The sequence below is a fragment of the Antechinus flavipes genome, chromosome 4, assembly GCF_016432865.1.
Source record: "Antechinus flavipes isolate AdamAnt ecotype Samford, QLD, Australia chromosome 4, AdamAnt_v2, whole genome shotgun sequence".
Taxonomy (NCBI): domain Eukaryota; kingdom Metazoa; phylum Chordata; class Mammalia; order Dasyuromorphia; family Dasyuridae; genus Antechinus; species Antechinus flavipes.
The window spans coordinates 39,313,373-39,338,147 of record NC_067401.1 but is presented as its reverse complement, the minus strand read 5'-3'; the positions used below and the strand labels follow the sequence as shown (position 1 = coordinate 39,338,147).

General features: G+C 47.9%; 1 protein-coding gene across 6 annotated transcripts; it reads right to left on the bottom strand.

Annotated features, from left to right (window-relative positions):
* Positions 1 to 146: 146 nt before the first annotated feature.
* On the bottom strand, positions 147 to 24,426 carry PI4KB (phosphatidylinositol 4-kinase beta). 6 transcript variants are annotated; one of them, XM_051992669.1, is made up of 13 exons: positions 24,273 to 24,426; positions 15,606 to 16,527; positions 11,106 to 11,150; positions 8,451 to 8,678; positions 6,421 to 6,648; positions 5,328 to 5,437; positions 4,907 to 5,011; positions 4,615 to 4,738; positions 3,846 to 4,111; positions 2,205 to 2,337; positions 1,828 to 1,948; positions 1,317 to 1,379; positions 147 to 1,000 (listed from the first exon to the last, which is right to left on the bottom strand). In XM_051992669.1, the coding sequence occupies exons 2-13, from the start codon at positions 16,497 to 16,499 to the stop codon at positions 819 to 821; spliced, it is 2,499 nt and encodes an 832-aa protein (XP_051848629.1). In that variant the 5' UTR covers positions 16,500 to 16,527; positions 24,273 to 24,426; the 3' UTR covers positions 147 to 818. The 6 variants fall into 6 exon arrangements, with proteins under 6 accessions (XP_051848629.1, XP_051848630.1, XP_051848627.1 ...); XM_051992670.1 differs by lacking the exon at positions 24,273 to 24,426 and adding an exon at positions 17,428 to 17,881; XM_051992667.1 differs by lacking the exon at positions 24,273 to 24,426 and having other exon boundaries at positions 15,606 to 17,881.
* Positions 24,427 to 24,775: the final 349 nt, after the last annotated feature.

Genomic DNA, 24,775 nt, shown 5'->3' with positions numbered 1-24,775 from the left:
GCTTCTACTTTCTGCGCCTCGGGCTGGGCAGACACAGGAGCTTTGAGGCTTCAGCCCAGGGTCGGCCAGAGAGCCCCAGCTGCTGGTCACCCGCTGACCAAGTTCAGTGAGAACACAAGTGGCTAACTAAGGACTTTATTTCAAACCAAAAAAAAAAAAAAAAAATTAAAAATAAAAAAAATCGAGAGCATTTTCCCTAGGCCAGAGGGAGTGGGGGCAGAACGGACTCAGGTTATCTCCACCCCCTGGGCCTGGGGCAGAATGGGGGACTGGACCCACACCTCAAGGAAGGAGGCCTGCTTCCCTTTCCCTGCTTCCCCAAAGGGGGCTCTGTAAGTGGAGGGGCTGCAATCAGATCCCCCTCCAGTAGGGGGAGCGCCAAGTACGTGCTGTGAGCCCCTTCTACCAGGAATTTGGTGATGAGACCAGTGGGCCAATGGAATGGCTAATCCCCACCTTTCATCAAGCTCCCTTTTCCTCTCCCTGTGACCTAGAGCAGATGGGAAGGAAAATTCCCAGACCCCAGAAAGGTCCCCTTTCCCCCAAACTCTAGCATCCCATCATCTCCATGGGGGGCAGTGACTCCTGGAGCCTGTCACAGGTGGTAATACTGTCAGAAATGGGGGAAGGGGTCAGGAAATCCCAACAAGCTTCCTCCCCAACACTCCACTACTCCCAGGGGCAAGCTCCCTCCTCATCACCGAGTGATCCTCGCTAGCACTCTCACCATTTGTCTCCCTCGCTTGGATGCTGACCCTCCCAGGGAGTCTCTCATTCCCCCCCCACCCCCGCTGCTCCCTGGGGCTGGCAGCAGGGCGTCACATGATGCCATTGGTGAGGTACTGGAAGCCATCGTAGAGTTTGGTGGTGATGGACCGCATGCTGCCGTCCACCATCTGCTCCACCAGTAGCTGTAGCTGTTCCTCGGTCATGCTCATATGGAAGCGCTCCTTGAGGTTGCGGATGGTGCTGGAGCCATGGAAGCAGGGCAGCTGGGAGCCTGCAGAAGGGGAATGGGGGGGTTACCCACAGGTACAAGGCCTGCTTCTGAGCTGGGTCAGCACCTCCCCTGGCCCCACCCCCTAATCCTGTTCTCTTGTTCCTGAGAGTCCACAGCTGCCAAGGCTCCAGTGCAATTCTGTGGGGTAAGGGATGAGAAGGGAAGGGGAGACCTGCCCCAGGGTGTCCTTTCGGTTAAGGGAGCGGGAGCGAATGGGAGCCGGAGGGGTCTCTGGGCTGTGATGAGCCAGGCAAGGAACGCTGGGGCACAGTCACTTATCTGGCTGCAGTCTCTGCCTATGCTACAGGACACTCACAGATGACCTGGGCCACCGTCATTACGGGGCTGGGCGGGGACTCTCCTGTGCAACGTCGGCAACCTGTGGGGTGTGGCCGGGGTAGCCCAATTGAGTATTGATAGGGAAGAGGTGAGCCAACAGCTGAAGGAGAGCTTGGAAAGGCAGGTTCGGGCAGAGAAGGAAGGCCCAGGTGATAGATGGAAAAAAAGGAAGAAAGCCAAGGGAGAGCATCGAACTGGGAGCTAGGGCTTATGGCCAATGGGACGGGAAGCAGAAACGGAATGGGGCAGCTGACTTCCAAGTGAGATGGGACCAGGACCTGGACTCCCTAAAAAGCAGGGGAGAAATGAAGGGCTCTGGGACCAGGCGGAGCCCAGGACACCCAGGGCTGCCCAAAAGTGCGGAGAGGTGGTGTATGCAAGTACGGGTCACTTTCCCCCTGAGCTACCAGCCAAGACTCGGGCTCTTGGACCTGCCAGCATGCAGCAGGGTGGGGCCCGCTCCACTACCTCGGCCCAAGGGCCCCCACCTTGCTGCATGATCTCCACGATCTGCACCACCTTGTCCATGTGTTTCCGGGCAGCAATGAGCCCCTGCAGCATCAGCATCTTGTAGTAGTTAAACATGTCACCATCCAGCCCTCCCATCACCTGGAAAATGGAGAGGTAAGTGGGAAGCACAGCTCTGAAGGGAAGGGAAGAAGCCCACAACGAAGCCCCGACCTTCGCCACTCACTTTCCACCTGCCCTCCCACAGAGCTAACAGCCTTACTAGCCACATAAGAAATCGGCCAGGATCACCCACACGTCCCCTTACTATCGGGGCCATTCCATTCCATGTTACAGAACCCCAGAGTTCACCCTCTTCCTGGCAGGGAGCTTGATGAGACTAGCGTTACAAACTCACATCCACAAACTCTGTGGTCAGTTTAAACGCTGAAGTCTCAAAGCCCAGGTTGCGAGGGGAGCTGGAGAGAATGAAGCCAAAGTCGATGTGGATGATGTGACCATCGGCATCTAGAAGGATATTCCCATTGTGCCTGAAGAGGAGATAAAGATAGTAGGTAAAGGAGGAAGCAAAGTACTTGTGGGTCAGTGTGACCTCCAACCCCCAAGTGAACATGTGTTGAGCAAAAGCATTCTGCAAAATCTATTCCTGGCTGCCTTCACCTGTCCTGGGAGCTCACACTACCACCAGACACCCTTCAATGAGGAAAAAAGGCCAGCAGAGGCCGGAGTGTCCAAAATTGCAATTAATATGAGAAAACTCAAGTTCCACCTCACTTATTTAGCAATAACCACCTGGAGCACAGGCGATAGATAAGTCCTCTCAGAACTTCACGGGGATGTCATTTAAAGTCTCTCTGAAGAACTTTTTGCTTAATGCACATTTTCTAATAAAATTCATGGTTGGGTTTACCAGCCCATAATAAGCAGCAGCAAGGTCTGAAGGGCTGCAGAAACAGGAACACTAAAAACCCAGAGAAATGTTTATATACAGTTTAAAAAAAATTAACAGGGAACATCTTAGACCTACAAGTCACATTAGTTGCTGGGGGGCATATGAATTAAAGAAAGAAAATTCCAGGTCTTAATGACTTCCAAAAGAATGTCCCACAAGGGAGCCAAGATTACTCCAAGGTGGGGAAGGCAGAGACCTATTCAGCATAACACAACCCAGCCAAGGCAAGGCCTTTGTTAAGTAAAGTGTTAGTATCCAAGGAAGCCAAGGGGGTGGGGTGCCTTAAATCCCACTGGCCAGAGGGGAAACTGCTCTCCTTTCATCTCCCAACCAAATTCCAGGGGAGAGAGAAAGCAGAGCTCAAATTAGGAAAAACTCTGGGTTTGGGGTGAAAAAGCCATGCGATCTTACTCTGATCCAGTTCCCTGCATGTTAAACCATCACAGGATAGTGTGGTGTGGTGAATAATGCCACAATTTTCCTGTTTTTTCCTACATTTGAGTCACTCATCATTTTTTTTTAAAAAAGGTTCAACAGACTGCTGTTTGATTTCTTTATTCCACAATGGAATCTCTCATTCTCTAAGAGAACTGGAAACGAATTAGGAAGAGGAAGGGCAGACAGCCATCCCATCTCTGCCATCCATGCTAGATCCTATTGTGGTAATGCTTCAGGAAACTGGATTCAAAATCCTGAGCTTTGGCCTAGAAAATGGTTTTCTAGCAAAAACAACACCCTCCTCCCCTACATCTGGCATGCTGTTTGTTTGCATGGCTCTGATGACTTGGAAATTAAGCACACCTCTGCTTTCAGACCCTCCCATGCTCGGAAAAGCCAGGCTGTTTCCTTTTCCAAACCACTCAATAGATGGCTTCAGAATCTATGTTAAAACTTCTCAACACTCAGGACAACCAGCAGGAATACAGATGCATTCTGGATGTTCCAGCACAGACAGAGATGCAGTGATGTCTAGGTGGTCCTCCAGCTAGGGGACATATGCATATGTGAGAGGTTGGGGCTGGGGCTCAAAGCTGAGAGTGGCCGGGAAGGCAGGCGGGATGAGGATCTGGGGACTCAGGTACCCACCTGTCTTTAACCTGGAGCAGGTAGCAGACAAGACAGTAGCCAGCGCAGCTTTGTACAAAATTGCGCTGGGCGCTGAGGAACGCCTCGGTGGTATAGCTGCCATGCTCTTGTAAGAAGTAATCGAGCAGGGAGAGCTGTGACTGCTTCTTCACCTGATGGATGGACACCGCATTGACCACAGGCTCTATCATGCCGCTGTCCGCAGAAATCACAAGGATCTTGTAGGGCTTGATCCAAAGAGGCACCCGTTCTTGCTCCCAAATGGACTGAGAGGAGAGACAAGGACACAGGAGGATCATCATCATCTCTCTAGTTGGGAAAAATGGTAGCTGGGCCAGAAGGAGAGACCTGAAACCCTACTTAGCCGCCTTTTCTCTGCCCGTTGCCTTAACCAAGATTGTCTTGGAACATTAGAAACAATCCAAAGATCCTGCCGGGACCAAAAAGCAAGCTAGAGAGGTCCAGAAAAACAGAGAAGGAGGTAGAGCCTGACATAGCAGGAAACACCAGGAAATGGAGGACGAGGTTGCCGGTGGAGGGAGTACGTGTGATGGGCCCTCCTACGTTCTTTGTGCGGAAGGAGTAATTAATTTTAAGGAAGGTCTTAAACCCCAGCCAGTTTGACTGTTCTATCTTTGGAAGATGCAGTGCCAAAAGGAGCCAGGAGAGGTCCCTGTTGTCTCCTCCATCTTCCCTAAGGGCAGGAGCTGCAGCCAGGCCCAAGTTCTCTTCATCCCAAAGCTGGGCATTTCCCCTCCCCTCCCCTTACCTGCAGCTGTTTCAACACCTGGAAGGCTAACAACTCTTGTCGCAGGTCATCCCCACACTTGACAATGACTGAGAGGAGCCGCCAGTTGGGGAGGTGGCCGTAGGGGGAGCCCTCTCGGATCCTCCTGTAAGGGAAGGAGGCGGGGAGGATGAGGAGACAGCCAGCTCCTCCCAGCATTTGGGTGCGCCCCCCTAACATCTCCCCTACCCTCCACTCTGGTGGGATGCACATGGGCTAAGCCTTGATGGGATCAAGGGGGTGACCTGGCCTGGTCAGGACAACATCCACTCACCTGACTTTCTCTTGCCAGGGCTCTTTGAGGGCAACTGCTGATGGGTCTTCTGGGTCCCGTTTAAAGGCGGTAGGGGTGTGGGCTAGCTGCTCCGAGAGGCGCCGTCTGGCAGGAGACAAAGCCATCCCGTACTACGGGTCAGGAGCTGACATTTACAGGATTGGCCCTGACCCACTTCCGGCCCGATCCGGCCCACTCCAGCCCACTCCCGGCCCAGTCAGGCCCAGATGAGAATGTTTTTAAAAAGCCAAGAAACTGGGATAGCATTAAACTAGGACATGGTTAGAGACTGGGGCTGACATAGGCAATGAGTGAGAGAATGCAATGAAAATGGCCAGTTGTGTGGCCCCCAGATAGGCAGGTCAGCTCTAAAGGAAGGAGAGGTCAAGGAGAAAGGGCAGAGCTCTTGGGGTGGTCGTACCGGATGTCTCCTGCTGCAATGAACACGGGCTCTTTGCTCTCTTGGCTGGTGATACTATCCACAGAGAACTGGGAGATGTTGTCACAGCTGTTGGCATGTACTTCAGGGAGCTGGGGGAGAAGGCAGTGGTAGCCCCAGGAAGCAGAGGACCCCTCTCCTCTCCCCTCCTTCTCACCCTGACCTCTGGGCCCTTCCAGACCTTGCTCCGGACTCCCACATCAATCCCACCGTGGTCTCCTTTCACGTCCCTTTGGCAGCGGGGTATGAGCCACAACAGGGACCATTTTTTCTTCCTAAGGCTGGGAGGTTCCTGAGGGAGGCATCCTCCACCTTCCCTTTGAATCTTCCCAGTGCCCAGAGCCTTATTCTTAACAGCCTGGGTGTGAAAGTCAGCTGCAGCCATCACTGACCTCCCTAAGCCATAGTTTGGCCCCAACCTGATTATTTCTGAGGCCACGTTTTGGTGCTTTCACAGTGTCTGCCAGGGACGGCCGCCCCCCACCCCCAACCCTCCTCCTCTTGGGCAATGTCAGCACCACTGCCCAGAGCCCTGCTCCTCCTCCTGCCACTCGGCCTCCCTGGGTTGCTCATTAACTCTCAGGTATGGGCCCCGTCAGCTTCTGAGGCAGGGCCTCCTTTGTGTTTGTCTCCCAGCGTCTGGCCCAGCCCTCAGCACAGACAGAAGACGTTCCACAGAGCGTTCCCACTTCAGTGTGGGGGCGGTGGCCTTGGGAGCTGCCTGCTCTGTGCCCAGCCTGGCCTTGGTGCCCAGGGCCCCGTGACGAGCCCTCTGGATCCCTGCCGAGGCCCACATCCCTCTGTTCCAGGCAGGCTCCTTGATGCTTCTATCTGTCCATCCTGATAACCGAGTCCAGCCCAGATTCTCCTGGCCCCGCCTTGGGCACTGCCCCTGCGGCCAACCTCCTCTGGGGTTCCCCCACCCACATCCTGAACCCTGACCTTTGTGACTTTGCACCTGCACTGTCCCCGTGCTGTCTGCCAAGCCCCTTCTCCCTCCTTCCCTGAACCCCAGGGGGTCGGTCCCGGTAGCCCCTCCCTCGCCCATCCAAGGCGATCCCTGTGGGCCTCTCACCTCCACCTGGAGCTCGCCGATGTCATCCACAGACCAGGCCTCGTCGTCATTGTCGTAGTTGGGGACGGTGCTGAAGCTGCCCGCCCGCTGCTCGTGGGTGATGCCGCATTCGGGGAGGTTCTCCACGGACCTCGTGCTGCGGATCCGGTTCTCTGGGATCCGGGTCGGGACGCTGGTGGTGTCGAAGTTCTCGCACTCAAGGACCTCCACGTAAATGAGATAGGGCGCCTGGAGGAAGAGCTGGGGCTCAGGCGGCCTGCTCCTGACCCCTCTCCTGCCCCAGGGGCCTCCCCGATGACTGGAATGCTCATCATCTCCTGCTGTGCTTGGTCCTGGAGATGGGGGGGAGGGGGGAGGCAGCATGGCTAGGTGGGAACAGGAGGGGCTCTGCTCCTCTGATCTGTGGCGTTCGGGAAATTACTTAGCCTTGTGGGACTCAGTTTCCTCATCTGTAAAATGAGGCAGTTGGACTAGTTGACTGAAGGTCCCTTCTGCTTCTAAATCCCATGATCTGGAAGAAGGAGCGTACAGTAAAGTCTCAAGGGTTCCAATGAGATGGAACTCTCTGAGGTACCAAAAGCAGGGGGCGAGGGCTTCAGAAAGCAGGGGAGCACACAGGTGGTTAAAGGAGTCAATAATGGAATCAGGGAAAATTCATTCCAACAACTAAAGTCCTGGATGATGATCTGGACAAACATCCCTGAAGACATTGGCCCAGTGTGCAGAAGCACCCCCAAACGCCAACAAAATAGCATTTGTCAATAAGGGTGTGAGGAACAAAACCAACAAATTAAACTCCCTTGAAATCCTAGTAAGTCCTTCTGATCCTGAACCTCAAGAAAAGAGTAACCAAAGTGGATAAAGGTTGGGGAAGGCAATTCAAATGATGCAAGAGCAGGGAGGAGGCTGTTGTGTGAGGAAATACTAAAGAGATTGGAATTCCTCAAAGGTGGAAACATGTAAGCCGGGAGGGGACATGTCAAGTTTGAGCAAGGGAAATCTAGGAAAAATAAAAAAGGAACATTTATTAAAAGGAACAAATGTAAAACACCCTGACTCTATACTCTATATATTAAATTTATAGAACTCATTACCCTGAAAAGTAATAGTGGTCAGGAAATGTAATAGCTTCCAAAAAGCCTTAGAAAAACCATTGGGTGGCAGCGATGATGGGCTGTTTTGGTGACATCCCTAGCCTTCTGAGCTCAGTCAGAGGACACAGAATGCTCTTGGGTGCAAGCAACAGAAGCTGTGTGGAGTAGGAGCGAGAACATGGAACAAGGCTGGAGAAGCACAGGTCCTGCCAACAGCTCTACTAGTAAATTACTATGAGGTTGGACAAATCATTTCAACTTTCCCCAATCTTCATTTAGCTGTTGCTGAAGTGAGATTCAAACTCCCTATTCTCCCAACCTCCCAAGCTTTTTGAGGTTCAAGTAAGAAAATGCATGTGATGTATTGGTCTACCTGCCCTCTAGGGGAGGGGGTGGGAGGAAGGAGGGAAAAAGCTGTAACAGAAGGTTTTGCAAGTATCAGCGCTGAAAAATTACTCATGCATATATCTTGCAAATAAAAAGCTATAATAAATAAAGAAAAAAGAAAACATGTGAACTATGTTGCAGAAGTAGAATTCTGCAAATTGAAGGGGCTATGCCAATTAGAACAGTAAACATATAGGTAGGACAGTCTAGCTGTTCTTAGCTGTTACAAGGATTTTCCTTCTACCGTGCCCCCGACTCCCTGCTCCCTCTTCACTCAAATCCAAGGCTGCTTCCTATAAACTTTTCCAAATTAAACCCAAGTGGAAGACTGAAGCTCCTCACCCAGGGCTTACCTTAGGATTTTCAAACAGCAAACACTGGAAGAGAAAAGCTAAGCTCTGAGAGAAGGCCCTAGGTTTTATCTAAGCTCTGCATGTGACTAGCAACCATGATCTGCATATACAAGCTGCTTAGCAGATTTCTATTGAATAAAAAGGAGCAAGCGAGGTCGGCTTTTGGGCGTGGGGGGACAAGTGGGAGCTTACCTACCTTATCCTTAGAGTTGAGGACAACTGCTTGGGTGTGGGGTACCCGAACCACATGGTGGTCGAAGCCAGCAGTTGGCAGCCAGACTCGGGCAGGGAGCTTGTGGTTGAGTAGGGACAGCTCAGATATCAGCCTCTGGGTCTTCTGTTCCTTGGTGGGCAGCGTTGCCAATCGCTTGCCAATTGCCATCAGCGATTTGATGAATTCTCGCTCAGGAGCCAGTCTGACCGGCTATGAAGTATCAGGGTAAGAGATAGGAGGGAGTTACACAACAGCCAGACAAACCCCATTCATCAAAGTTTCTTTCGATCCACTGAGGCCAAAGTTCCCTAGTGTCCAGGGAGCAGCAGGTTTTGGGGGATGGTTTTTGGCCCAATGGCACAACCTTCTCATCATCCCAGTGATTCCTGTGGAGGTTCTGAGAGGTCAGAGGGAATGTCAGGCTCTTCCCTCCCCCTCCCCCCCCCCCCCCCCCCCCGTGTTTTAAGAGTCCTTAGGAGATATCCCCAAAATGTAGTGTACAAAGAGAGGGTATGTTGAGGGGTGTCTGAGGTTTTCCAGAACTTTAGTGAGAAGTACCTCTTTCTCACTAAGCAATCTCCTCATTCTGATTTACTGGGACTCTCTTGAGCATCTATGGAGGAGACTGGCACCTACCAGTTCCTTAGGGGATTGGAACAAGAAGATTTTGGTGGATATTTCCTCAGTAAAAATGGATGAGTTCCCCAAATCCCATCTCAAGCTCTTGCAAATGATATTCTTCCCTTTCCTTCTCCCTCCCATCACTCCAGATGCAAGCAATGAACATGCAGGGGTGGGAGGGAACAGAATTTGTCTAAATGGGTGAAAAATCAATGGTAAAAGCAGTAGTAGCTAAAGGAGGAACAAGAAAGCCCTTGACCCAAGGGCTGAGCTGTTGACTTACTCTCGATTTTTGAGGAGAACCCATGTTTTCTGAGATGCCCTCCCCTTTCCAGCCCTGATCCGGTGGCACAAACAGTATACTCTCAAGCCATCCAGTTCTGCCCAGGTCCAGAAATGGCTCATCCAATATTTAAGAAGCTTTCCATACCCTGGTGTAGGATATTCTAGACATCTCTCCAAAGAGGCAGGGGTAGTCTGGGTAGGAAGAGATGGACTAGGCTAGACAACAAAATGGGGATTCTTTAGTCTAGGCTTCTACACCAGGGGAAGAGTTTATCAAGACTACCAGCTCAGATTCCTATCCTATCTGTTTAGTGCTTAGTGCACAGATGACATTTAATTAATGTTTATTGACTGATTTCACTCACTATCAACAGGCCACTCCTTCATATGAATAACATTTCACTCACCAGACTTTTTTTTCTCCTCATGATTGTTTTCCCTAAATGAGAATTTCTAACTTAATACTGCAAGACTGACCTTCTCGGGAAAGCCATTTGGTACATATCCACCAAGACTAGGAGATTCTCAGGAATCCCACTCAAGAACTAACTAAACTCAGTTCTTTTCATGAATTTTGAATGCTGAACATGAGGAATAAAATAGAATGGGGGCTTCCTATTCTCAAAGATACCCCCAAATATCCAGTGAGGGAAAAAAGATGAAAGGAAGAATGAACTTAGGAATTCAACCCTACCCAGATGGGGTCCCTCAAGGAGAAAGACCCTCCTTGGACTTTATGTTCAAGTAGTCATCTCAGAAAAGAGGGTAGGACTCGTCCTGATCCTTAATCAGTAGAATCACCCAGACTGGCTGATTATGTGATATATGTCACTTCAAAGGGGAGACAGGAATCATGATTGAGAAAAGAATGGCACAGAACACAGAAAATTGATTGGGGAGACATGTAAAAAAACCAAAATGAAAAAACAAAACAAAAACAAAACCCAAAATGAAAAGAAAATCATTCAAATTCCCAGAGGCCCCAGCATTTCCTCTCACGTCTCTGCCCAGAGGCAGGGTCTTTGATCCTGGAAAACTCTTGGGGGTAGGGAATGCACCGGAATGTCAACCAAAGGGACTTATGGCAAGACAGATAAGGCAAGAGAGATGAGGCCCAAGAAACATTCTTGCTAATAAACTGGGAAAACAGAGTTACTTGGATCTATAAGAAATGAAGCTGCAGTTGAGAAATAGTCTGTGGGCAAACAAACGTTTCTTTTTAGACCAAGTCCTTTCCTCATATGTATTGGGTGCTCCTTGGAGGGCCCCAGGTGAGGGGGAGGAAATAAGCTGGGGAAGGGAAAAGGATATGGGGAAGAAGAATCCTTTTCAGGGCACACATTTTTGCCAAGTAGTTTCTGGCACTAGCTCCAAAAACCAATTCCCACCAATACCTCTAGGAAGTTTGTTCCAGAGACCTGGCATGGATAAAAAGGACAGTTCCCCCTGTTCTCATTAACCTTTGTGAGAAAAAAGAACTGGGCACAATTCAGACAGGGCTCAGGACAATGGCAGCAAGGTGAAAGGTAGATCCTCTCTGTCAAGGGAGTCAGTAAGGGTTCCAGACCCTGGGATGGGGGTGGGGGCAGGTGGGAAGGAGTCTTTTAAAAGCTGATCTTGGCATGTGGGCAAAGGTAAAAGTACTAAAAGGAGATCTGGGGACGGAGAGGAAATGCTGCCATGGGCGGACATGGGGAGTCAGCCACCCAGCCCCAGCCTGGCCCCACTTACGGAACTGAATGATTTATCAACACTCTCGGTACTGGAGGAGAGTTCCTGGGAAAGGGGCCGGAGGGCAGGGGGAGAGAGGGGGAGGGGAGGGGGAAGGGAGAGAGAAAAAGGCAAAGAATTTAGCTCCAACTTTGATTACAACCACTTCTCTTTCATATCTCTACTGTTGTGTTTTTCTTTAAATAATTAAACCCAGTTATGGAGTTTGACCCTAACATTATCATTGTTTGGGAAATGACAAGGTAGGTTCAGACCCTGAAGGAATCAGAGAGAGGGACAAATGACCAACATGGTTTGTGGAAGGGCGGCACATCTCCCCGTTGTGCTTTTTCTCCTCTCTCACTTATTCGGTCCTTATTTCAAAGAAAAAATCCAGATCTGAGTCCTAGAAGGGGCAGCTCTCCTTAGACTAACACTGTCTGCCAAGGCCTTGACGCTCACTGGTTTCCCAAATGCCAGCTCCTAATTCAGGTTAGGTTTTGCAAGATACAGGGTCCTCAAATTAGGGCTCTCCAGTAGTCTTGAGGGGATACTGTGAAGAAAAAGAGCCGAGTGTACAAGCTGATGAATCATCACAGACTCCTTACCACACTGGATGCCAGAGGAAGCAGAGGACAAACAGTCATGTCCTCTCTAGTCTGCTCAGTGCTAAGTGCTAGTTACTACTCCTGCACTGCCTGTATATTCACCAGGTGATTGGATTTTGCTCCTAGCTGCCAGGTACAGCTTGAAACCCCAGTCCCAGCCAGTCTCTCTCTTTCTGAGCTCTGGGGACTCTAAGGAGGCCCCTTTATGATTCAGCCAGGACTAGGCTGGGGACAGGAAGAATGAGGCTGGCTCCTCTTTCACAAAGCCCCAGTGGCCCTTCAGGACAGCGCCCATCTTGTGGCCCCCACAATGAGGTGTGCCAGAGCTTTGGAAGGGGGGAAGAGACGGAGTGCAGGCCAAAGCCTGGGCTTAAGGGACAGAATCCTACTTTTTCCCTCTTCTGCAAAGATTAATTAAAGTTTAATTTCTATTTGAATATTTAACTCAACAAGTTCTACTTGAGTATTGAGCTGCCCCATTCTAATCTGAAGACTGTCCCAACTCTTGCCTCTTTCCTTGGAGAACCTGAGGAATGTTGAAGAAAGTAGGAGGGTGGGGAAGTCAGGGGAACATTGAGGGAAAGTGTGAACAAAGGAGAGCGTAGGGAAGTTAACCTTAGAAATCTCACCTTTCTATACCCCCTTCTCCAGGCTGAGGGGAGGGCTGGTGAGGCGGTGAGAGCCCCAAGGCACAACCTTCGAGACCTCCTTTTATCAGCGATAGAATGGCTTGTACAACAAACCTTGTTGGGAACAGCCTGCTTCCACACCTCCCATCCGTCTCATCTCCCCCATTCCTACTCTGCTTCAGGGACACCCCGTGGGGAAGGTTTTTCTACTGGATTATCATGACCTCCTGTCTTCACTGAGTCAGCTCCAGGGAGCAGGGCTGGGCCAAGAGGCTGACATCAGAACAATATCATGCTGGCAGGCTGGCTGGCGCTCCCAGAATGACATGGAACAGATTTCTCTGTACAAAGGTTGAGGTAGTCCCAAGAAAGCAAGACAGATACACCAAAAATGTTGCTACTGTGGTAGTAGAGGAATTGATCTAGTCAGAAATGGGAAAGAAAATTGCCTGATGGTTAGCAGCTGAGGAAAGGTACTTAGCTCAGTTTCTTGTGACTGTATGAAAAGGAGATGAAGGAAGCCGAGTTCCAAGTCTCTGAAGTCTTTTTACAACCCCACCTTACATAATCCTCATTGGAATTAAGAGACAAGTAATGAAGATAAGGGGAAGAATATCCATTTAGGCAAACAGAAATGTAAACTGTGGAAGCTGGAGGCGGGGAGGGTAAAGGGAGAAAGGGAGTTCAATAACCCCTTCTCCTGGACTAAGAGACTCTGCCTAGTAAACTACAAGCTCCTCAAGGACAAGAAGCACTAGGAGTGGACATTGAGAAATTCAAATTCAGCTTCAGGCACTTACAAGCTGTGTGATCCTGAAAAATAACCCTCTTTGCCTCAGTTTCCTCATCTGTAAAATGAGCTGGAGAAGGAAATGGCAAACCATTCCAGTGTCTGACAAGAAAATCTCAAATGGGATCATGAAGAGTTGGACAAATGACTGAACCAAAAAAACCACCCCAGGGCAGGATATTTCTCTTCATCTTTATGTTGTCACACTACTGACATAGTGCTCTGTGTATGATAGGTACTTGACAAATGTTTACTGTATTAGCTGACTTAATCAATAAATGATAAAGGAAAGGGAGGAAAAATCCTGGTTACAAGCTCTAAGTATCAGGTCTCTTTTACTCTCTGGATCACATTTCCCTCCAGGAAGGGCAATGGAATCAGATGTCTAATCCTTTTAGAATTTGATAAACTGCGAGTGTTTGGAGATCTGGTATCCCCTTCCCTCTCCCAAGATATAGTGACCTTTGAGATAGAGAGCCAATTCAGGAAAATAAGTTACCTGGAAAGCCTGACCCAACTGCCCACAAGAATTGGCCTTAACAAGATGCCTAGACAGGACCAGCAAGAAAAAGGGCACCAGCCATAGCCAGTACCTAAGGAAAGCCCCAAAGTCAAAATGTGTCCAGTTTTAAGACAGGAGCTGTACAAGTAAGGAGAAAAGGCCAGACCTATAAAGTGGCCCCAGGGGGCCTCCGAAGAATTTTGGGGATGGTCATAAAAGAATAGAGTCTAAAATCTCTATCTGATTTTCAACTCCCTGAAGTCAAAAGGCCTGGAATTTATTGGGCTCTTCTTAGGTCTACAATCTTGCCCCTGCATTCTTTCATTTCATTTCATGGCCACCTGATCAAGTCAAAACTAAGGTTACCACAGGAAAGAGTGTAGCAGAAATTTCCATAGGTTCCAACCCATACTTATAACTCCCTAAAGGAGTATAACTTCCCCAACCACAACATTCCCTTTTGTATAGTCTCTGCCTATTAGAACATAGCAACAAGTTGAGGGCAGGTGGCTCCCATCCCAGGTATGGTTTAGAAGCATCCACTACCTCTAACTAATGCTACCTAGCTCAGCATCCAACAAGGAAGGAAACAGTTCAATCTTAAGAGAGTATGGTCATGGGGATGTAGGTACTGGGGACAACTTCTGTCCAAAGGCTGTTTCCATGGCCAGAAAGGACAGGTGACAGTCCCAGAAGCGGATCGCTGGGAAATGATTCTGGACTAGAGCATATGTATTCACTCTGCTCACTCCAGGTCAACAACCTGACCACATGATCAAGGACAAACTGGTCTACAAAGTCTAATTCCCAGAGATAGCGGGTTTCAGATCAGGTTTCGCAGATTTCCTCTCTGCCTCCCCCCCAAGAAAGGTTGAAAGGATCCTTACTGTATCAGAAACATGGGATGTGGCACTCCCCAAAGTGGGCACATGCCAAGACCCCAGCCACATGGGGTTTCCAACAAGGGCCAATTCCTTAGTCTTTTTTCTCTTCCTTCCCAAACTGGGCTGGAAGCCAGGCTGGGATCCCAGCCAATGGTGAGTCAGTGGTAGAGAACTGGGGCATCATTGTCTGGCTGGGACACCAGGTCACCAACAGTTGGTTGTCCACTGGGGTAAATTCCCCTGCCATTTACCCAGGTGGGTACTAGAAGGCAAGTTTAGATTTCTGATACAGACTCCCCATCTTTAGGCCACTTACCTATCCCAATAATGTCATTTCACAGCCTCCTTCTCTTGGCTGTCATGTCTCTAGTTTTATACTGAGAGCTCCCGAGAACCGCTTTCATCTAGTTTGCTTACCTATATCTAATTCCCTCTCGGACGTAAAATGGGAAATTAGGTATTTCATCCTTACTTTATCATCTTAGAGCTAACATGTAGTAAGGACATTCTGATCAAATGCTGAAATAGCAAATGAAATTTGCCCTTGAATCTACAAGGTGGGTAATTATGTGACAGAAGGCCAGAAGAACGAGCTGATGCTCTTAAACATCTTTCTACATCACCCATGATATACACACCTATGATAAAAGTGTTATTTTCATTTGCCAACAGACTTTGCCATTCCCTGTGGATTTTAAGCAGACAACCCAGACCTTAAGTGGAGACAAGAAGGAATCCCTGCTACCAGAAACTCTTGCTCCACAATCATGGCCTCCAAGAGCTTCCTACCAAGAAGTGAATAGGTTGAAAGCCTGGCAGAAAAAGCAAGTGCCTGAGAGTCTAGAGACCTGGTTTGCTCACTAACTAGCTGGGTGACCTTGGGCAAATTAGCTAAGTATGCAAGAGTTTCCACTTTCTTCATCTATAAAATGAGGAAGCGAGATTAAATACTTGCCAGTCTTTCAAGCTCTAAAATTCCATGCCCCTGACTGAAATGGAAGATTTGAGGAAGGAAGAGGACATGAGAAATACCACCCTCAGGCAGAAGCCCTCTCCCCATGCAACCCCACAACACACCACTGTTCCTGACCCAATCCTTGCATTTTACCTCCTCCTCATTCTCCACTTTAGGGTTGCTTGCTGTGCGTTTCAAATTGCTGCTGAGGCTGATGCTGGCAGTGGCGTCCGATTTGGAGCGCTGGTGAGTCCTTTTGGAGGGGGATAAGCCTGTGTCAGGAGCAGGGCTCAGGGAGGGCAGCTCCCTCTTTCGATGAGCTGGCTTCAGCTCATCTGAAAGGATGAGCTTTCGGAGCTTGGTCCCACGGGAGTGTCGCTGGGTGGAGATGTGCATGTCCGAAGAGTAGGCCCCAAGAAGCAGGGCGCACTGAAGGGAGAAATTAATGCTCTGGCGGCAGCGGTGCACAATGTAGGGCTTGATGGCATCCCCCACATCTTCATCCATGTGGATGTACATGTTTAGCAGTTGGGGCAGATAGAAGTCAACATCTTCATTGCGGAAACAGAAGAGCCGATTGCCTATGTAAGCCTGAACCCCGGGCTCCTTGGAGTTGTACAGGTACGAGATGGCCATGGAGATGTCAAATAGCTTTGACTCAAACAGCCTCAGCAGCCACGACTGCTTGGCCGAGTTGTTCTGCCGCCGCCTCCTCGCCCCTTTAGCTGAGCTAGAGGTCCCCACCTCATCCTCCTCTTGGATGCGGCTGGGTGGCTCGTCCAGGCAGTGAAGTTCATTGCCTATGCTGTCTCCGTTGACTAGCTCAAGGGAGGGTCCCTCTGGGGAGCTGGTTGCACCACGCAAAAGTTTTACTTTCTCCAACACTTCCTCACAGGCCTTTTGGGCTACCTCTGGGTCAATGACTGCCAGCTCCCCAACCCCTTCAGTGATGACACTGAGCAGGGCACCCCCATTATTGCTTGGTGGGCTTGGAGTGGGCTCTGAAGAGGCATTCAGTGGGGCTGGCTCCACGGCTGTGTCTCCCATGGCCACAGCCGGACACAGCACTTCCAAGCTGGGGAAGGACAGGAAAAAAAGAAACATAAACCAGTCAGTTTTCTACCTTCCTATTGTATTCCAACTTCCAACTCCATGAAGTTCTCCCTGGAATCTGCTTTCCTTCACTGAGCATTACTTAGCAGGAACATCATTACCTCCCCGATTTTACTCACATCACACTCAATACTCCTTTACTTTGTCTCAATGTATTTAGTGTGCACTAAGTTCAGAAGCTGTATTTGCTAACATGTTGCTCTGTAAATGTTTTTACAATGTTTTCACAGGTGTACATACATTGTTTCTCTAGACTGGGTCCACTTTAAAGGCAAACAACGTTCTTGCTTATCTCTCCAAAGTTTATTCTCTGTCCTTCCCATTCATCCCTTCTGTGCCCCTTCCCTTTGGGGCATTTCTTTAAATTTCAGATTTCTAAGCCTAAGTATATACCATGTTTTAAAAACACTTTTTTTTTTTTTTTGGCCTGTAACAGATTCCTTGACTTCCAATTTCTACTCATAACATTCTCTTTCCTTTAAGACCCAGTTCAGGTGTCCTCTTTTCCATGAAGTCATTCCTTACTCTATCAAGAAGGAAATGATAGCTCTTCCCTCAAGCCATTGAGCCTGATCTCTCCTATATACTTGATCATTTAAAAACATGTTTTACACTCATTTCCATACATGTTTTCACTTTCACCTCTCCCCACCTAAGATTTGATTATAAACTTTTAGAGAGTAGAGACTTGTTATTTTTCAACTTTGTCACTATAGTAATTTAAGCAGATGTCTAATTAAGGTTTGTGGAACTGACATGAGTAGTTCTGCCTTCTCTAGGAACTGTCCTCATTTATCACTCCTCCCACAACCCCTCATTAAGGTTCAGACAGATCTCTTATTGATTCCACGTGTATTCTTACCTGCCCTTTTAGACCGTAAACTCTCTGATGGCCATTGGAAACCACGCCGGGCCGGGATAAGAGAAAAGCATTCTAGAATAAAGATTCTCAGTCTTTCACTTTTCACCGTCCTGTTGTTTGCTTTCATGACACCCTCCCCTATTCCTGAAGGAGCTGGATGGTATATTTATGTTATTTTTTTTTATTGAAATAATTAAGAATCTGGGATTAAAAAGCTTTTTCTCAATATCCCTAGAAATATTTTGGGGGTACCAAAAAAATCAACCACTACCAGGGCTAAGAATCTTGGCTGTAAAACTGGGGGTGAGGGGAGAGGAGGAATGAAATTCCCATGATCCAGACCTCTCTTCTAGAGAGATCCCCAGGACAAGTCTCAAGGAAGAAAGAGAGGTCAGTGCTTCTTCCCTCTCTGCTCCCCCAGCAGAATTATCTTTAGTCTTCTCTCCAACTAAAGCTACTAGTTAAGTCCCTTTAAAAATTGGAGAACCACAAAGTGAACTTACTGAATGAGGGATGGGGGAAGGACACTGTGAATTCTTGATCAACCAGGGCTTGGGAGTCTGGCTGTAGTCAGCAATGGCTATAAGTCCAGGAACAGACTAAGACTATAGTACATTAAAAGAACATTGGCCAGTAAGAGGGCATTTGAGGATCAGAATGAAGGTGAATTCCAAGTATTAGCAATAATTTTTAAGCCCAGGCTGAGGCATATATATTTGGAGGGTCTTGAAGGTAGCTTGGACTCTCTAAGCCAGGGGTCCTCAAACTTTTAAAATAGGGGGCCAGTTCACTGTCCCTCAGACTGTTGGAGGGCCGGACTATAGTAAAACCAAAAACTTTGTTTTGTGGACCTTTAAATAAAGAAACTTCATGGCCCTGGGTGAGGGGCAAATCATCCTCAGCTGCCGCATCTGGCCTGCGGGCCATAGTTTGAGGACCCCTGCTCTAAGCAGTCACTGAACGCTCATTCCTCAGACAACATAAAGAGTAAAAGACAATCCTACTATATCCCTCAAGCTGTGAAGCAATTCAACCAATAAGTACTGGAGGGTACCTCAGGGCTATCTAGTCCAGCCACTATCTGAAAAAGAATATCTATAAACAAACCAACAAATGGTCTTACACGACTTAGTGAACAGTCCATTCCACCTTTGGAAAACTCTATTAGGAAGTTTTTTACTTCCACTTAATGATTAAAGTTTTGATGTCTAGAACTAAAGAGAACATATCTTTTCAAATACTTGAATAAAAACACTGTGTGATCCTCATGCCCTATCTCCTTCTACAAACTAAAGATCTCTAGGTTCTCCTAGACACCTTCAAAGCTAAGTCCATGGTCTTCTTGGATTCCTCCTGACAAGTCCAAGGAATTTTTTAACCACAATCTTTCTGAAGCCAATTAATTCTGATGGAGACTACAGCTGGCAGTTCTACTTCGACCTCTTCCAAAGCTGGGCAGGGCCCCTGGGGGCCTTGCTTTCTGAGCAGCATAACCAGCACTACTACTTGTGTGGATCTGTTTCTACTCGTACTTGTACAACATAAGCTTAAGAAAACATCATTCTTTCCTCACCATACTTCTGAAGGGCTCTCAATACTTTCTACTGTAACTCTGGGTCAGCTTGGACTACCCCCCTTGCCTCCTATATCATCATGGTATTCATTCTAGGTCAGAAAAGAAACTGATACAGCAAGCCAAGAGTTTCTTATTCAACAGCCATTATTTACATTTCTTTTCTCACAATCCCTCTCCTTCCACTTTTTCCTGCCTCATTGACTCTTTAAATCCCATGCTCCCCTCAAGCTCATCTTCTCCCCAAAACTTTTAGTGAAAGTGAGCTTTATTTATTCTCGTCTGTACAAAGTTTCAGCATTCACTGAGAGACTTAGCAAATAGACAGCAGCTTAACCTTATTAGTGGTTGGAGAGGGAGGTGAGGCATAATTTTCAGGATAGGAGGTTCATGTGCCTCTCCCTGTCTTCTCCCAGAGTCCAGCTGAGGACCTCACTTCACTAGTTTCCAAGAGTCTTCTTTGCTAACTTCAGGTTTCTTAACTCTTCTAGAAGATCAGGCTTGCCAAAGGGTGTGGAACCAGACTCCCTACTACCAAAGCACAAACGGTTCCCCATGACACTTCCCCATTGGAGATGGGCTTCCTAAACTGGATTTGGGGAGAGGTATGAAGGAGTGAATTAACTTCCTAGTTTCTCTGATACTTAGAAATTATCAGGGTCTAGTTTTAATGCTCTGGCTGGAAGGTTGGGCACAATGAAGGAAATATGGAGAAGGGACTATTTAGATTGTTCCCATATTTTTGGGAATGACAAGAGGAGTAGGGGATTGTCTGGTCCCCAAAGTCCAACATAGTCCCAAATATAAACTATATTGGTTTCAAAGGATACATTTTAAAATTAGGATGTCTAGGAGGCAGTTTTGCAGAGAAAAGACAATTACAGGGCAGTCTGTGAAAGGACTAGGTCATCAAGTCCTGAATCTACTCTCTCTATTCCATCCTCCCTCTCTGCCAGAAAGGAAGAGAAAAAGAAAAAGAAAAAAAAAAAAAAACCAGTGAGGGAAGAAAATCCAGTTTGGTTTACAATTTCTGTGGCTTCAAGGGACAGACCATCCTCATTCCTATCTGACCATTAAAGTTCAGACTGTGCAGCTTAGAGAAGCTCCTTACCTCAAACTTACTGGAGCCTGAGTGATTTGAGAATTGGGTATAAAAAGAAACTGGAGAGGCCTTTGCTCTTCTGGTTAAGTCCCTGGCTTGGAGGTGGGAGTACTGACAACAGAACATGGGCTCCATTACTGGTGAGCTGAGCTCAGCATCCAGGGTTATTACAGGGCAAAGGGAAGAACGTGTACACATGCAACAAAAGGAAGTTGGTCACACTTGTCTGGCTCATCTCTGTTCTTTGCCTCTTAAGGATCCAGAAACCTTCTTACTCTCAGCTATCCTTTCACCCTACTCCACTAATGCATTTACCAAGAGTCTGTCTGTGCCTGAAGCCGTACCAGAGCCCAGGACCAGCCTTCCCACCCATTTGTTCATCATGAAGGGTACTAGATTTGTGCAAGTCGTTTCTTCTCTGAGCTTATTTTCCTAATCTATGACATTCAAATTCTCTTAAATGTCTTCTAAGACCACTTCTGATGGTCTTATAAGGCTCCTTGTGCTTAGTGATCCTGATACTTCTCTGAACATGTTCTCTCCCTAGCAGAATATGGACTCCTTGAAGGTAGGAGCTGTTTTATTTCTGTATTCCCCAAGTAGTAGAGTGCTCTGCCCATACTAAGTACTTAACATTTCTGGAATGGAATAGATTTCAGAGACTTGCAAAGGTCTTGCACTTTTCACGTTTGAACTTTTAAAAAAGTCCTTAAATCCAGACTCTGCCTCTAAACAAGTCTTCCTGTCCTCTTTCAATGAAAGAGATATAATAGAACTAGCAGTTACTTGTTCCATTCATAGAAGGCAGGATGATATAGCGAAAAAAACACTTGTTCATTCTACAGTCAGAAGACATTGCTTCAAATCCTATTTCTAAGATATAAAAGAACAAATCTAACTTTTCAAATACTTGAATAAAATATGTGCTCCCCAAGCCCTACTCTCCTTCCTTTTCGCAGGCTAAAAAGTCATAGTTTCTGCTACAGATTTTTCAAAGCTAAGTTCATGGTTTTTTTGGATTTCTTCTGACAGGTCCAAATCTTCTAATCACAATCTTTTGGATGCCAATTTGGGGGGAGTGAGGGAGAGAAGTGGAGAGGAGGAGTAATGGAGGAGAGGGAATGCTTCCACTTTGTGTGATTTGGGGCAAGTTGTTATTCTTACCTATGCCTCAGTCACCTTGTCTGTAAAAGTAGGAGACTGAACTAAATGTCTTGAGAGCTCTCCTAGCTTGGAGTCTCTGGATCCTATGGGGTCTGTGAGCAATAGGGGCCTGAAGAGAGAGAAATGGACCTGGAATCAGAAAGCCTCAGGCACTTAAGATAGGATCCTAGGTGAATCCCTTAAACTAGTCATTCCAAGTTCCTCATCTTTATGTTGGGGGTAATGACAGCACTTGCCTCAAAAATTATTATGGGAATCAAACGAGATAATGAGTAGATATGCCTTGTAAATCAAAGTTCTAGGTCACCATCATTCTTATGTCTAACTTCAACATTACTAGCGATAGTTTCAGTCCACCTGATATTACTGCTAAAGTTGGAAGCTGGGGCCTCTCATTTTCCTAGGTTTCAATTCAGTTTCCAGAGCCACATAGTTAAGCAAGCTTAAGCTCTATCAGGAACCAAATAAAAATCACAGCAATGGTCCCAATAGGATATTGAACTTTTGGGCAGAGTTTCTCTCCGGACCTTCAAACGAAGGGATGGCAGTGAACTAAATGTGGTTGAATCAATAATGAATTGGGCTGGGAGCTTCTTGAGCTGCATCTGAGGGAATGAGGCCAAGGAGCTGGTATTAGCAAATTCTGGGCAGAGGCTTAAGTCAGTTCTGGGAGCACCAAGTAGAGAAGACACATGGCAAAGAAAATCAGCCTGGTTACTCTTTTCTAATTGAGTTCTCTCTACCCAGTCCCCTTGGTTATTTAGATGACTTCCATTCTCATGTAGTTTCCATCAAAGCTCTTACAGAAGAGAGGTTCTCCTCCCCTGCTCAAGAGCTTTACTAATGCTCAGGGAAAGTGTTCTTCCTATGAGGAAGAAATAGCTTGAAAAAGGGAGATGGGGGGAAATAAGGATGGAGCAGGTGAACTTGAATCTTAAGTTTCAAACCCTTCTAGATCATCAATGTTCCTGAGAAAAGGGTCCACAGCCATTCCCAGTTAGGAAATGGACAAGAGAGAAGATAAAAATGAGGTTCTTTAATTACCTCAGAAGGAGGAGTTGGCACTTTCCATGTGAAAACAATTGTTTTCAGGCAACTAACATATTAAATCTCTCTTCACCAACATGACCATGATAGAAAGGTATCTGATAAAGCAGCAGCTACTCTCTCAAGTCTGTTTCATCTGAGGGTCTCTTCCACTTCAGCCCACATATATTGGAATATGAGGTTATGGATCAGGCAGGGGAAAGAGTTTAGTCAACACCTTAGTGTAGATAAGAAGTTAAATGGAGCTGGAGTTCTCTTTTAACCACGTTAATCTGATCGTCTGTAGAACATGGATTTATCTGATAAAAGAGACAAGAAGGCAAATTCCCAGGAATACAATATAACTACTATTAATAAATACCTTTAGATTATAATCCCTAAAATGTTTTGTAAACAAACAAGGATAGTGATTCTGTTCCTCAACTAGTCCCTGCTGTTAAACCATTACAGAGCTGACATACAAAGTAGATTAATGTGCCTAAGGTTACTCTGGAGATCAAATAAGGAAGTCACAAATTGAACCCAGGAGTCTTATGTCCTCATGGCTCTGTCCACTGTCCCATGCTCCTTTGTTATGCTGGTTACCTTTCAGAGGCTCACACAAGCTGCACACACTCTTATGGAGGCAACAAAACTATTCCAGTGAGCCAGATGAGTTCAACAATTTCAGCCAGGATCAGGGCACAGCCTCTACTGAAAGATAATTCTCCAGTATCTTTAAAGCAACAAAGCTTAAATATCCCACAGCCAACTTTCCCACAACCCCATCCATACTGATTTGTCAATCCATTTAGTATTTACATTTTGAACTGAGGAAGTGAAAAGAAAAAAGCATTATAAAGCACCCACCATGTGCTAAGCACTTTATAAAGATCTCATTTAACACTAGAAACAAGTCTGAAAGGGAGTATGACACAGCTCCTAAATGTCTTAAGATAGTTTGCTTAGGGTCACACAGCTCCTAAATGTTATGAGGCCACATTTGAACTCAGATCTTCTTGATCCAGGCCCAGTGCTCTATCCCCCAGCTGCCCCTACGCCAAAGCCAGACTTCTCCAAAATTTCTTATCCCTTCTAAATGCATATGCCAGAGCCTGGGCTCAAAGGCTGTTGTTGACACATTTGGAAATCACCTCCAGTTTGGCTCTCATCATTCCGCAGTCTTTTAGGGAATCTTCTGCTCAGGAAGAGCAAAAGAGTCTTTCTAACATATTTATTTAGTTCAAGACTTCTTTGATACTGAAATAAGAGGGGGCTGGCTAGGTGGGGAAGGTTATGCCGGAGGATATCCTGGACACACAGCTAAAATGGGATTCCAGACTTTGCAGCCCAATCGTTAAGGCCCTGAGAAACTAAAAGGAATTTCCATTGAATTCCTCAAGAGAGAAGAGGTCATCAGCGGTGGTCACTGCTAAGCCAACTCTGGGCTGCTTCGCGGACGGGAGTACTCGGACTGGGCCGGCCGGAGGAGAATCTCCGAAGTATTTCGGAAACGATTCGCGGGGGGGAGGGGGGAAGGGGGGAGGGAAGTTACCAAAATCTATTCGCGATGTCAGGCCCTGGGAGGGAGCCCAGTGACAGGGAGATGAAACAACTAGAGAGGAAGGGGAGGGCTGGGGGTCAGCAGAGTGGGGAAAAGAGGAAGGGGGAAGAAGGACGCAGGGTGGAAGGGCCCCGAGACGGGAAAGAAGAAAATAAGTGAGTGGGGTGGGTTCGAGATGAGGAAAGACGGGGGAAACCCTGGAGTTAGGGGGAGGAGCTAAGAGAGGAGGAAGGCAAAGTACGTGGGAGGACCCCAAGCTTAAGGGAAAAGTTGAGAGGGAACCTGATATGCAGGTGCTCCCAGGGGTAGGGGGGGCAAGTTTGGTCGTCGGACCCGGGGTGAGGAAGGAGGGTGGGGGAATCGGGATGGGAAAAGGAGGAACGCTGGAGTAGGTGAAGGGGGGAGGGGCACCTTACCTCCGGGGACCCCCGCGGAAGGGACGTGGTGTGGGGTCGATGTCGGGCCGCCGGCGCCGGCGCCGCCGCCTCAGCAGCAGCAGCCGCTCCCGGACTCCATCGGCCGCCTCCGCTTCTCTGACAGCGGCGGCGGCGGCGGCAGCGGCGGCGGCGGCGGCGGCTGCACCAGGCCCCGGCTGCGGGGCTGCCCTGAGCACTGCCTGCGGGGGCCTTTGAGCCGCCTTCACTCTGGCCAGCCAGCACAACTTCTCCTCGCGACCGAAACAAACAAACAAAAAGTCTTCCTCCGCACCGGATTCCGATGTGTGGTATCTGCTTCAGGGTCTAAGTCCTCCCTCCCGGGGATTTTCCTCCGCGCGTCCCCGGTGCTCAGGACCCCACTGAGCCCATAGCAACCTATGGAGTCGACTGAGGTGTCTAAAACATGCCTATCCAGAAATAGAAAAGGGGGTGTGTGTGCGTGGGTGGGAGGACCGAGTAAGATACCTTAGACTAGAGAGGCG